The following is a 13522-nucleotide window of genomic DNA, read 5'->3' on the forward strand; positions in this document are numbered from 1 at the left end:
AATAATAACATATCTGGAAATCAGAAATTGCTGAACATTGAGGGACCCCTGACAAACTTTTGAGGAACTCTAGGTTGCCACAAGTTGAGCAAGGCTTCTCTATAACCTAGGCATAGCCTCAATGAAGGTATTGGGAGTTAAAGCTTTCACGGAGCTATGAAAAAACATTGCAAAACATTTATTGTCAGTGGGAGATAGGCCACTGTGTCTGATCAGTTTAGCAGCCAAATAAGGAAAGATACAGTATCAGATTAAACCTAATCTACAGTACCTCAGTCACAAAGGCATATAGTACCCCCTGGTTCTAACAGGGTAATTTGAGGGGTACATATTGGTTATGGTCCATACAGGGCACACAGCTGCCCCTCTCCTCCTTCTCTGTGTCCTTGTTAGGTAAGGGACAAAGTGCCCCATTCCAACTCCTGCCTCTAAACAACTCCATTCCAGCATTCTCCCCATAGAGCTGGCTAGATTACGACCTCTAGGGGGAGTCCTCCTCTAATCAACTCCATTCTAGCGTTCTCTTTATAGAGCTGGCTGGATTATGCCCTCTAGAGGGAGCGCTCCTCTAAACAACTACATTTTGTCGTTCCCCTATAAAAATGGCTGGATTATGCCCTCTAGGGGGAGCCCTCCTCTAAACAACTCCATTCTAGCGGTCTCCCCTTATAGAGCTGGCTGGATTATTCCCTCTAGGGGGAGCCTTCCTCTAAACAACTCCATTCTAGTTGACTCGCTACTGAGCTGGCTAGATTAGGGACTCTGGAGGGAGAACCTCTTCTAAACAACTAAATTCACTGTCATGTGACATTTGCGTTTCACGCCTCGTTTTCATATAACACTACACTACTTTATCACAGAAGGGAATTGCTGTAGTTCTTTCTAAAGTGAGGCTTGGAACGCTCCGAGGTTCTGCCGCTTATTGGTAAGTGGGCGGCCCATGTCATGTGGCGGGGGAGTGGTCTGTTAGTGGGTGTGGTCAGGGTGCTGCATGCTGTTTGTTCTGTGCACACCTGAGTATCGCTCCTGGGGTGTAGCTGTACAGGTAAGGTCAGGAGGGCGGGCTGCCAGTATGTGGGATGACTGCCAACTCTCTGCAGCTTGGCTGTATCACTGACCTCAGCTGGGTGAATGTTTATTCATCCTGATATTTGTTTTCTCACTTTGTTCTGAGAGATACTTGCAGCATATGTAATGTTCATGCTGTGCATAGTGAGGGGTAGGGGTGCCCCTAGTAATGTCCCTGTCATTCATATAGAAGGCTCCTAAATCCTGTACAATTAGGTGGCTGTGGTATTAAAGCTTTACAAGAGGATAGCAGCACAATATTCAATCTGCTCCTTTATTCCAGGACAGCCATTGCTGGGGCCCTCTCGATTCATTTCATACTGGTATACTACAAATCCTGATTGGCTTAATTCTGATCACCACCATGCTTTTTGTTTAATGAGAATGTCTTTACTGACCTCATAAAGGGACCCAGACACAAGAAAAGCACCGTACGCCTGTGAGATGGAAAGAAAGAGAATGCTGACATTTCCTGCTGCCCTCTGGATTCAGCTTAGAAATAGTAATAGGCTCAAGAAAAATAGGAGAACACTAATAAATCAAATCCTACTAGATTGTAAGCTCTTCGGGGCAAGGGTCCTCTCCTCCTCCTGTGTCTGTCAGTATCTGTCTATCATTTGTATTAATCATATAGCGCCAACATATTATGCAGCGCTGTACAATAAATAGGGGTTGCAAATGACAGATACAAACAGTGACACAGGAGGAGGAGAGAACCCTGCTCTGAAGAGCTTACAATCTAGGAGATCAGTATTCTTCCTGAACTTTTGTGGTTAATAATCTAAAGAGCATACATAGAGATCAACCACTGCTGTATACAATGATTTCCTTTTGGGGTGTGTGTATGTGTTTATATATATATATATATGTGTGTATGTGTTTTGAAGTTTTTAAATTCAAAGTTGTCTTTCTGCTACAATGTTTGGCAAGCAAAGAATAGTTAATTTTTTTTTTTTTTTTTGTCCAGAAAAATGGAAAATCAAAATTCAGAAGCTGCATCAACACCTAGAAAAGACACCATCATAAAGGAAGAGGTACATTTTCCATTGTTATTGCATGTTTTCATGTATTTGATATTTCAACATCAATCTTATGATGGAGATTTCTTCTTTGATTGACACTACCTACTATCCTGTGTTGCACCACATAACATTTTTAGTTTTACCATTTCAATTCAACATGTTTAGTCAGTGGTCGCCAACCCTTTGGACCTCACAGACCACTAAAATCAATAATTTTCAATCCTGCGCATGCGCCGGGAGCCGTGTGTCGCTCAAAGGGGAGAAACTTCCCCCACAGTGATGTCATAATACCAGAACCCGTCACTATCCCATCGCAGAGACCTGCTTGCTAAACATCTTGGGGGGACAGTAGCGCATGGCTGTGGATGTAACAAAAATTGTGTCCATAGGGGGGAAGTGATCAGCGGGATCAGGAGAAGGAAAAAGTAACTGTAAGGGTAATTTTTCTGCTGACCACCAAGATTTTCTCACGGACCTCCGGTTGGCAACCACTGTTTCAAATGACTATTTGGAGAGCAGCTTTCACAGCTGGGAAACCTTTTGTGTTATATATATTAAACCTGACTAGGCTGACTTGTCAATAGACAACCATACAGGTCATTCAAGTGTTGCAGAACCTATTTTTCATATTCCTAAATGGCCTTTAGATGGATTGATGATTTTTTTTTTGCTTTTGGTTGTACTTCGCTGTTGTCAGTTTATGGTACATTCTGTTTTTGCTTTAGACATTAATAAAAGGAAAATGGGTGCAGCTTGAGGAAACCACATATGTGGACCATGAAGGAAAAACCAGGTTGGTGTCAGGTTCCAGCTCTTCTACAATATTAATGTATTCATTTATTTATCACTAACTAATGTTTATCAGCTCTGCATCCATTGCTCCCTGCACCCATAGGTGCTTATATTTAAAGTAAGTATGTATTTCTTAAAAGTCAGTTGCCATTAGCTTGGAAATGTTTTTAATCTTGGCCCATTCCAGGCGTGCTGGATCACCAAGGTTTTCCTGAGGTAAGTCCATCTTATCCAGTCTTAAAGCACTTTAATAAATCAGACCCACTCACTGGGGTGTTCTGCACAAATGGGCTACATTTATTGCCTACTGCATAAATCCTCAGAATGAACAAGTAATAAATCAATTTCACAACATGTAGTTAGGTTAAAGTGGAAGTAAACCCAAAGCAAAGAAATCACTCTTACCTTCAATCCCGCAGAGCAGTCTATTGATCGGAATGGTCGTCCCGGTATCTGTCTTCAGCCCGGTGCAGAGGGAGCCGGGTGCCAACATCATCCCTCATCTTCCGGGTTCTTCTTCCTGCGTCACCTGATCTTGCACTGCACAGGCGCATGATCGGGTGAAATAGATTGGGAAAAAAAGTGCTGATCTCACTGCGCATTCACAAAATTAATGCAATCAAGAATTAAAGGGGTGGTGCTGCACCTTTTTTTTTTTTCAAAAGGGTGTTGAAAAAAAAAAACACAAACAAAATTGGCTTTTTTCACAAAACGTTGACGTTAGACTGTGTTAATGACATATGACTATGGCAGGGACATTAGATTGTGAGCCTCACTGTGAGACAGCTAGTGATATGACTAAAGCGCTGTGTAATATGTTGGCGCTATATAAATACTGTGTAATAATAATAGTAATAATTATTGATCATGAGAAAGAAATATAAGATAGGGTTAGATACGCATATGCTTTAGGTAGACCACACAGAAGAGAAAGAAAAATTGTTTTCGTTTCAGTTTGATATCTAGCAGTTTTTTGTTTTTGTTATTAATCTACAACATAGCTATAGGCTGTTGTAGGTTGAGTTTTAGGCTGTTTTTATGTTATTCCTTTTATAATAAGATTGTCTGAATTAAAATTTAAGAACTGCCGGTAAATTAGTACTTGACCTATTATTAGATGTGTGCGCTTTTCTTGAAGCATCTGACAAGCAATATACCCAAAAGCATATTCGGATATAAGCAAGTATGGCAAAAAAATTATAAAAACTGGGTGAAAAGTGGATGGTAGTGCTCATCACAGCCAGGGGTTTGTTTGATTTACTTTGCTCTAAAAATAATGATTGAGATTTACTGGCTGCAATGGATTTTACAGATACTATCACACACTAGTCTGCTGAACCGGATTGTGTTTTAGTATGAAATTAATTATTGTATCACACTAGAAATGTCAACATTCTGTACTGGTGGTGGTAATGTATCCCATATGGGTATTGGTAGAACAGTCTTTTTTATTATTATTGATGTACTTTTAAGTTAGGTATGTGTTATTCTTCAAAACGTAGGCTTATCCCTACAGTATGTTTGTTTCTTTTTACACATTTTATAAAGCATATCTAATAAGAAACAACAAACAGTGATAAACTGAAACTTCCAATGAATATTCTGTAGGTTAAACTTGCTCAGCCGTCAACTGTGTAAAGAGAACTTTCCTAAGATATATAAAGACTACGTTTGACAATGAACAATAAGTTGTGTATTTAGAAAGGCTGTGTCAGGGTTTCTGATGTACCATGAAGGTATGAAATTAATTCTGCTTGGATAAAAGAGTGCAAGTCAGTGTTCGAATCACAAGTGAACATGCATACCATCAGGCTGTGTGATTATTTTTGAGTGCCATGTTCACCAAATCATTTTACAACACTTAAGAGCAGCTTCCTTTAATCAAAAGTAGTACATTCAGAGATTTAATAATGCCCTAGGTACTATTAGCTATTTACTATTGTAAAATAGCTGCACATTGTGTAAAACAGATTTAAAGCTTGTGTGTTCAGTGGGCAATGACTCCTTGGGAAGCAAAAAAAAAAAGCAGACAAGTGTTTTAACCCTTTACTACACTATCCAAAAACAATGATTTAGCTTGACATCCACTTATTAGTTTTAGGTGTTCATTTGTTGCATTTTCTTTTCAATCAGAACATGGGAAACTGTAAAACGTACAACTAGAAGAGAAGGAAATGATGCAGACGGTGAGCAGTTTTTTTTTTTTTGTAGCTGAGTCTTTTTATCTGTAAATAATAAAGGACACAATTTTGTTGTATACACAACATTTTTATAATTTCATTTTTGTTGTTCAACAGGTGTAGCAATAATACCAGTACTGCTGAGAACTCTTCATTATGATTGTATGGTGCTAATAAAACAGTTTCGGCCTCCTTTAGGCTGCTACTGCCTGGAATTCCCTGCAGGTGAGTTTTATGTTGTAAGACCTATTGGGTAGATCTAAACCCAGTAACTAAAATTTCTAGATGTGGTCCAGAATGTTAGCCATTCATTCAGCTAGGTAGCATATGTGTACTGCTATGATTTCATTAATTTCTGTGCAATTTATATTCTAGTGGATACCAGAAACCTTAATAGTGTTAAATCGCACACAAGGACACATAGTTTTTACTAACTTATTTTCATTAGTAAAATGGGTTCCTCTTGTCAGGCCTAATTGATGAGAACGAGACTGCAGAACAAGCAGCACTTCGAGAACTGGAGGAAGAAACTGGTTACAAAGGTGAAGTCGTTGAATGCTCTCCGGGTGTGTTAAACTTTTTTTCTTCTCTGATAATTGACTGATTGTAAAATTTCTTTTTGATCATTTTTAAAAGTTGACAAAGGCACACACTTTTTACTTACCTGTACAGGTATCTGCAACATGTTTGCATTGATAATGTTGCTAACATCATTCAGCAACCTTCTAAGTGTGTCAGATGCTTAGTCCCCACATGTTTGGTGGCATAAGGATCAGCAGTTGGAAGCAAAGCACAGCCAGGGTGCCAGGATCCAATATGGCAGAAATGTAAAACTTTGTATGAGTTTTTTTCAGCTCGATATCGCAAAACAGTGGTGTTCAAAGCTGTGGGCAGGCACTAACAGCTCCACCTGACTGTACCTTGTGAAAATATGATCTGTTCATATGCAATATTTTATGTTTACCTGACTAGATGAAATTTTTATTTTTGTATTTAGTCCTGAAAATAATATATATATTGTGGTAAAGGATGTACTTTTCTTTAAGATAGACTTGCATAGGAAACTGACTTAAGTTTAATTTTATTAATTTGTGCTTGTTCTCTCAATCACATGCTTAGTGTCTTGTTTGGATCCCGGATTGTCAAATTGTACAACGTATGTTGTAACTGTGCACATAAATGGCGAAGAATTTGCAAATTTCAAACCTAAACCCAAGCTTGGTAAGCAAACTTTAATCAAATCAAAAACATCTGATTAGATGGAAAAGTGGATAAATGAAAGGTCTGAAATGTAGTAAAATAAACCTGAATAGTTACATTTCATTTGTACACAGTTGTTATGAAATCAGGGGTGCTTTCCAGTTCTATTATTTACCTCTTTACCTTTAACCTAGTTCCTGCTGGCATTTTCATTAACGCTACAAAAACAGGTTCGAAATCCTAAGAAGCCGGATCTATTACATTTCTAAAATCTGTGTAGCTACCCCAATTTATATCTAATCATCTAGCTCCTTGCACAACATGGTTTTGTTAAACTTTAAGAAGTTGGTATAATCAGATTTTTAAGTTATAAAGCCTTTATGGTAAATTCTCAATATACAGCATTTTGTTAAAATGCACTTATTCTAATTAAAAATGAATAACTGTTTCTTCTGTACCTTATCTTGTGATTTTCAGGTGCGTATGTGTAATAAAATTTTAATAATATTAAATGCCTCTGGTTGATAAGTTGCAAAGGGCCTGATTTATTAAAGCTCTCAAAGGCTGGAGAGGATACTGGGTGATCCAGCAAACCTGGAATGGATCTAGTCCAGGATTCAAAACATTTGCTATCAAATAGCAAATTACTTTGATGAAATTCATTCCAGGTTTGCTGGATCATACAGCTTTATTGATGAAAGTGTATCCTTTCCAGCCTTGGAGAGTTTTAATAAATCAGGCCCTATTTGTTTGTATGTTTAAGGTAATATCAGCAGCTTGTCCAGAAAAAAAGGGGGCAAAATAGAGGAGAGACAAGACAGCATGCATTTGTTTATATATGAAAGAATGCATTTCTGCATCTCTTTAGAAGTGTATTTTACTTTATAACATCTGTATCCCATTTACAATATGTCAGTGCTCTCTAATTTGCTGTAGCAGTTGCTATATCTTTGTAATATGTTGTGCCATTTTTATTGAAGACTGCAATTATATTAGGTATCCCAGTACAGGGAATGTTTTCAGGATAAAAAAAAACATTTGTTTTGTGAGTGATTGTTTTGATCTGTTAGCAGTTGAACCAAATAATAATTTTTTTTTGTTTTTATATTTATCTTGCCCTGTTTTGCTTAGCGGATGGAGGTAAGTCATTTTTATCTTGTTTTTTTTTTTCCTTTAATTAGTGTCAGTCAATACCATGCAAAAAGATTTTGCAAACTGGAATGCTAAATTTCTATTTCACTTTTTTTCCAGAATTCACAGAAACTATTTTAATACCAAAACAAGACCTGCGCAAGCGCATTGATGGTATATTCTTTTCTTTTTTAAATTTTATTTATGATCTCTAGCAGATGATTTACAAGTTTTTTTTTTTTTTTTTTTTTGTTTTTTTTCTTGCCTGGTCCTTTCCACACTGCTCTGTTGGCCACTTCTGGTAAGATGTGGGTGCACAGAGCAGTAGTGTAACCGTGGAAAAAAGGCAGAAGATGATCTGCTGGAGTTTTTCTATATGATTGGGTTTTTGAGGTTTCCATTGTTGTATAGAGTAAAGGTAAGCAATTAAAGGTGAACTCCAATCTTTGCTTTCGTTTTTTGCACACATGTACATTAGAAGCTGAAGCAGATATCTTGAACCAACCTCACTTTCTGACTGGTGCCTATCTGTGCTGGGGATTCATAGTCTCAGCCTCATGTTTGGGAACTTCCTAGTGTGGTCTGCATGCAAATGCAGTCAATTCAGGAATACCTGTGCTGATGCAGTGTGTGAGTGAAAGGTTTGTAAGCTAAAGAGCCCCTGTGCTTGCTGAGGTTTACACATTTTGCTGTGATAGTGTTTACTTCTATTAGACTACTGCTAAATTCACAAACTATTGATTCCCAAAGCATTTCAGTTTGCCATGGTATTACATGGTTGTATCTCCTATGTCAGCCATGTGCCTACAGGAGATTAGAGCAATACAAAGGAGGTTTGTGATTTATTGTGCATTCAGAACTGACAGAGAAGAACTGTTAACAAAGGGAAAAAGAAACTTGTTTCGGAGATTAGATTAGCATTAGGAAGTATGTAGTAGATTTTAGGCTTACCCAGAGTTCACTGTTAACACAGTAGAGCAGGCTGTTATGATTTCAACCAATGGGAGACGGAAGGGTTGCATGCAAACAATATACAGCAACAAACAATATAACATGTGTACAACATGTCTGTGGAGTATGAGCTATAGAGACGAGGGGTAAGGATAAGTAGGATAAGTAGCAAGATCTTTTCTCTATCATGCCTGTACTGGCAACCTCACAAGTACTAAAGGACACTAGACAGAAGGAGAAGGAGGTTTGGGGGGTACTTTTAATAGTACTGACTAACTTTCTGCTTCAAACTTAGAATGAAGTTATTGTACACTGTCTGCACACTTAAAGAAAGCTATAAAAATAGCTCCAAATACTCTTCCAGTATAAAGCCATCCTTTGTAGCAGACTCGGCAAGAAGAATCGCCAGGAAGCACTTCCCATTTTGTCATGCAACTAGGAAGTCTCTGAGCTAGGAGCTTCAGTGCCAAGGAAGTAACCTTACTCCATACACACATGGAGACAAGCCCTTCACATCCAATGGACTTAGCTTTGCCTGCCCCCAAGAAAGAAGTCTCCCAGTACTGAGCATCCCCAGGTGCAGGCCCTAGGCCTCCTTCTGCCCATAAGAAGGAAGAGACTGGGGGAAGGGGGGCAATTTGATTTTATTTGCCCCCAAGAAGAGAAAAGGGGGTGCGTGCACTTCAGTCAAAACTAGCTGAGCCTCCTACTACTACAAACTGAAGTTTAGAAGAAGAACTTTTTGATCTATTTTCTGTTTTTGTTGGAGGGGATGCCAAATCTCTGGTCCTGTGGGATGATTTGGGAAAACAACTCATGTTTGTATTTAGGATGTTAGGGTGCATTGCCAGCCCATATATTTGGAATGGTCTTAACATTTTAACATGCATTACACATATGTGCATGTTGCAGCGAACTGTTATAGAAAGATGTGAAAGGGCCCTAAAAATAAGCGCTATGCTCTTGATTTACTTGCAATCTTCTTTAAACTCTAACAAAACTACCCGATCAACTTGTATGCGGTAAAGCAGGATTTGGAATATACAGTTGTTAGTAGAGCTGAAAGGAGATTGCACATTTGTAAAATGTTTGAGCTTTTAGAGCAATGCCTAGCCCCTAAATTTAAAATATTCAGACATGTTTTATTCAAACCTGTTAAACAAATAAGCATTACCATGTAATATTTAGTTGGCACTATCACCGTTTGATGGGTCAGACATACTAAAAATAAAGTTATTGAGTAAACAGTAATACAGATAACTTGTTATAAGGCTGGGATTTTCAATGTGATTTTCAAAAATGTCTTGAGAAAACATATTTCCATATGGTTAAAAGGTTACCTACACTTAATGAATCAAAGAAAAAATTAAAAATATGAATAAGTAAATATATTAGAAAATTTATGTTCAGACAACTTCATGCTACATTTCTTTTTATATCAAGGAAAGAAAATATATGAATTTGAATCTATGCAGCATTCATGAAAGATTGTAGAGGGGAGAATCTGGTTAGTGGAATGCCAGGAAAAAAGATGTTCTAGTCCATAGATGATGGGGGGCATGTACTAGAAGATTGGTGGTCTCTGCGGACAGGTAGGGGTGTATTTTGGAGATGCTGCGCTGGTGATGTTTTGAATGTGGCGAGTGTGGAATAAGGAGACAATGTGCCAGAGAGGTGGGTTGAATAACCTTATTTAGAAAGATGTCAGGGAAGACTTTTGAAAATGAGTGGGGAAGACATTGATTTCTGTTTTATCCAGGTTGCATTTCAGAAACTTATCAGCCATCTGTGATGAGATGGCCAACAGGCAGCATGAAACTTATCCAGGACCGAGGGATACAAGTGGGGTGGTTAACTTTAAAAAGTCAACTTTTAACAGTGAGCCTAAGCATTTCTAATCATTATTATACAAGCCTATTCATGACTGGCTCCTAAATGACCACAACAAGAAAAAAGAATAAATTAAATTAGCCCCTGATCAGTTTAAATGAAGAAAAAACTTTCTATGTTTATACTCTGTCTGTGTAATCTAGCTAAAGGAAATCCTTCCATGTTTGTTAGTCCTTTATTCTTGGCTGTATGTTAATTAACAGCATGTTTGTGTTTTTACAGAGATGGTGGCAAAGGAGAAGCTGGTGGTTGATGCAAGAGTCTACACATATGCTTTGGCCCTGGAACACGCTGTTGCTAAACCTTTCGAACTGCCATTCTTAAAGGGTTAGGACAGCTTGTTTGAAACCCACATTCCCAAACTGGCCACCTATGTTTACATCTTTGATTACACAACAGCAGCAACACTGCAAGGGTCACATTTTATTTTTTCTATATTCCAGCCTTTTAGCACACTTATTTCTTTATCTCAAAAACAAACATTAAAATACAACTTTGAGAACACTTGAATATGCAACTTCTTAAAGCATTCATCTTGAAAATGGACCAGAGCATTATTGTAGACATTGATTTTACTTCTTACTGGTCATGCAAAAATCACATGCTTGTAAATTAGGAAGATTCAGGGTTAAATAGTGATGTTTGTATATTCTTCTCCTGGAAGCTGCTGTACACTTTGGTAATACCTGGGCTGATTTAGGAAGAATTTTTAAAGGAGCAAAGAATCTTCACACAATAAAATAATATTCACTTCAATGATACAATCATGTACAGATGAAATGACTTCAAAGAATATGTTTTTTTTACATGATTTGCTAATTAAAGTAAGTGATCACACAATTTATTTTATGGGAAGTCCAACAAATTAGGTAAATCAGCCTTATTATATCTTTCATCATATCTGTGCATTTACTCAGGTATTAATGAAGCATTTCATTGTTAGAGGAGTTAGTGATCTCTAAAGATGGTTTTTAAAAGGAACTGCCTTCAGTGTGTTGTCTTCACTATGCCCAAAAGACATCCAATCTAAAATCATTATATTGACTATTTGAATAAATATGTATTTTACATTTTCATAGCATAAGGTGTTGCCTTTTACTTGTCTGAACAGCTGTACAATGAAAATGAAGGACATACTGTGAGGAGCTTTCAAAATGTAGGTGTGTTCCTACCCAGTAACACTTTTGTCTATCCATGTCTTTCTCATTGAAATAAAATATTCCAATAGTGCAAATTAGCCATAAGAAAGCAAATCATAATGTAATTTCTGTATTATTTAGTTTTCCTTGAATGGCACATATGTTCGCACTGAGAAATAATTGGACATGGCTAAGAGATTGCTTTTCAATAGCATTTACAGCGTTATTGTGCCTTTTGAGCACAAACAGCTGGAATCGGTTACAGTTTATTTGCACTAAAACTTACCCATTCAAGAGTTTTGTACCATTTTGAATTAAACTTTCTGCCATCTGTATAACAGATTTAAACCTTTTTTACTAAACTGGAAAATAGGTAAATGCCTGGAGTCTGCATAGAGACTTTTCTTTCTACCTTTCTAGGCACCCTAGTCATCTGTCAGGAATCTAGATATTGCTGGTTTGATACACTAAGGAGCTAATTTAAAAAAAAAAAAAAACTAATATGTATTACATAGGAAACTGTACATTTATAATGTACAATGATGCATTATATTTGTGCTCTGCACCAGCTTTGGGACTGGGTGAAAACAAAAGCTGTCAGTTTTAAAGAGTTGAATCATTTGTAGTAACCAGTAGGATTTGTAATATATTAAATACATGAATTGGGACCTGAAAAAAGGTTTCCATGACACTTACCTAGAAGTAATCTATTTAGGAAAGTAAACATTTTACTTTGTGTCTGGTGAGATCTGCTTTGTAGGATCAAGCTACAAACCTGTAGGCATATATCCTGATATATCCATTACTTGAAAATAGGTTTGTGGGTTTAGTTCCAATTACCAAGTTATGTCATAGGCTTATGTTTGAGATAATCAGGTAAAGGAAAATGAACCAAAATTATGTGGCAGCTGCTTCATGTTTTACTCATCTATATACTTTGATAATATCACTTCTACCTCCTAATACTATGAACTGTAACATGGCATTATAAACCGGTCCTTAGTATTGGAGCCTTTCCTTCATACTGTCTAATATATCCTTAATGCACTCGTTTTGATCATTTTAATAATAAACTAATTGCTGGAAGTTGGCTTTTGTGTGTTTCTTACTTCTAAGACAAACATAAAAAAAAAGACTTTAGCAACATTCAAGAATCTTTCCTTGAACATATATTAGAAGGCAGTTGACTTTTTCAAGTAATACAATTCCAAATTATTTCTTACTGATGGAGTTACCCAGGAAGTTTTTCACCTTTTAAGTTATACTGCAGTCAACAGGCTTACTGGACATTGAGGAGGAAAAATACTCTATATTAGCCCCTATTACGATTCCCTCTACCAGCATGCCTCAAAATTTTTGGTCGTGTCTTAGGAAGGTGGACATCACCTGGGACTCTTCCATACACCACCCTTGGAGCTGATCTCTTATTTATAGTTTCTCCCAGCCACTGCTTTTTTAATGTACTTTTTGTAATTTTTTATGGAACTCCCTAAGGTTACTCTGGCTTCTAGATCTCCAGATTCTAGGTGGAGGATGCAGATCATCATCCAAATTATGATCTCAAGAACGGGGCATCAGACTTTTCAAGGCTCTTTCTTTAGGATCTGTGAATGCATTTTACTTTGAGTGTTGTTACTTTAATGGTTGCTAGCTGTGGGTGTCAGTTCTTCTGGTGGCTTTTTTTTACCTGAGGCCAGGCCCCAGTTAGCTGTGGTTTTCTTGGGCCTGTTAGGATTTGCTGTGTTTTCCAAACTCGAGCCAACTGAGGAATGGGCGAGTGAATAACTTATGTCCCTTCATGAACTAGAAAGAAAACCAGGTTTTTGTGCTCACTGTAAATGCCTTTTTGTAGATTTAAGTGCTCTAGGTACTGCTTTACTAGTGCTGATAGGAAGGGCTCTCAAGTTGGCCTAGTTTTGTTTTTCTAGCGTCCAATACTTATGTAGGTGGCAGTATAAACCAGAAGTGAGTGACTTCCTGTGTCCTTAAATTCAGTGGTCCCCAACCCCCAGGCCGTGGACTAATGCTGGTTCGTGTCTGATGAGTTGGGAGCTGCGGGTGAAGGAGGCGGCTCTTCTTGCATTGCTCTGGAGCTGGTGGGGGCACAGGCAGCTCTCCTTCCACGAAACTGCTGGGAGTGGTGGGGGGC

At 37.7% G+C, this 13522-nt stretch overlaps 1 protein-coding gene across 2 annotated transcripts; it reads left to right on the forward strand.

The window, feature by feature from the left end:
* The first annotated feature begins 952 nt into the window (after nucleotides 1–952).
* NUDT5 (nudix hydrolase 5) lies at nucleotides 953–12459 on the forward strand. 2 transcript variants are annotated; one of them, XM_072401772.1, is made up of 10 exons: nucleotides 953–1045; nucleotides 2036–2102; nucleotides 2816–2883; nucleotides 5016–5068; nucleotides 5180–5287; nucleotides 5533–5628; nucleotides 6182–6283; nucleotides 7394–7402; nucleotides 7514–7567; nucleotides 10457–12459. In XM_072401772.1, the coding sequence occupies exons 2-10, from the start codon at nucleotides 2040–2042 to the stop codon at nucleotides 10564–10566; spliced, it is 663 nt and encodes a 220-aa protein (XP_072257873.1). In that variant the 5' UTR covers nucleotides 953–1045; nucleotides 2036–2039; the 3' UTR covers nucleotides 10567–12459. The 2 variants fall into 2 exon arrangements, with proteins under 2 accessions (XP_072257873.1, XP_072257872.1); XM_072401771.1 differs by lacking the exon at nucleotides 7394–7402.
* The last annotated feature ends 1063 nt before the right edge of the window (nucleotides 12460–13522 follow it).

This window comes from Pyxicephalus adspersus, chromosome 2, assembly GCF_032062135.1.
Source record: "Pyxicephalus adspersus chromosome 2, UCB_Pads_2.0, whole genome shotgun sequence".
In the NCBI taxonomy this organism is placed as follows: Eukaryota; Metazoa; Chordata; class Amphibia; order Anura; family Pyxicephalidae; genus Pyxicephalus; species Pyxicephalus adspersus.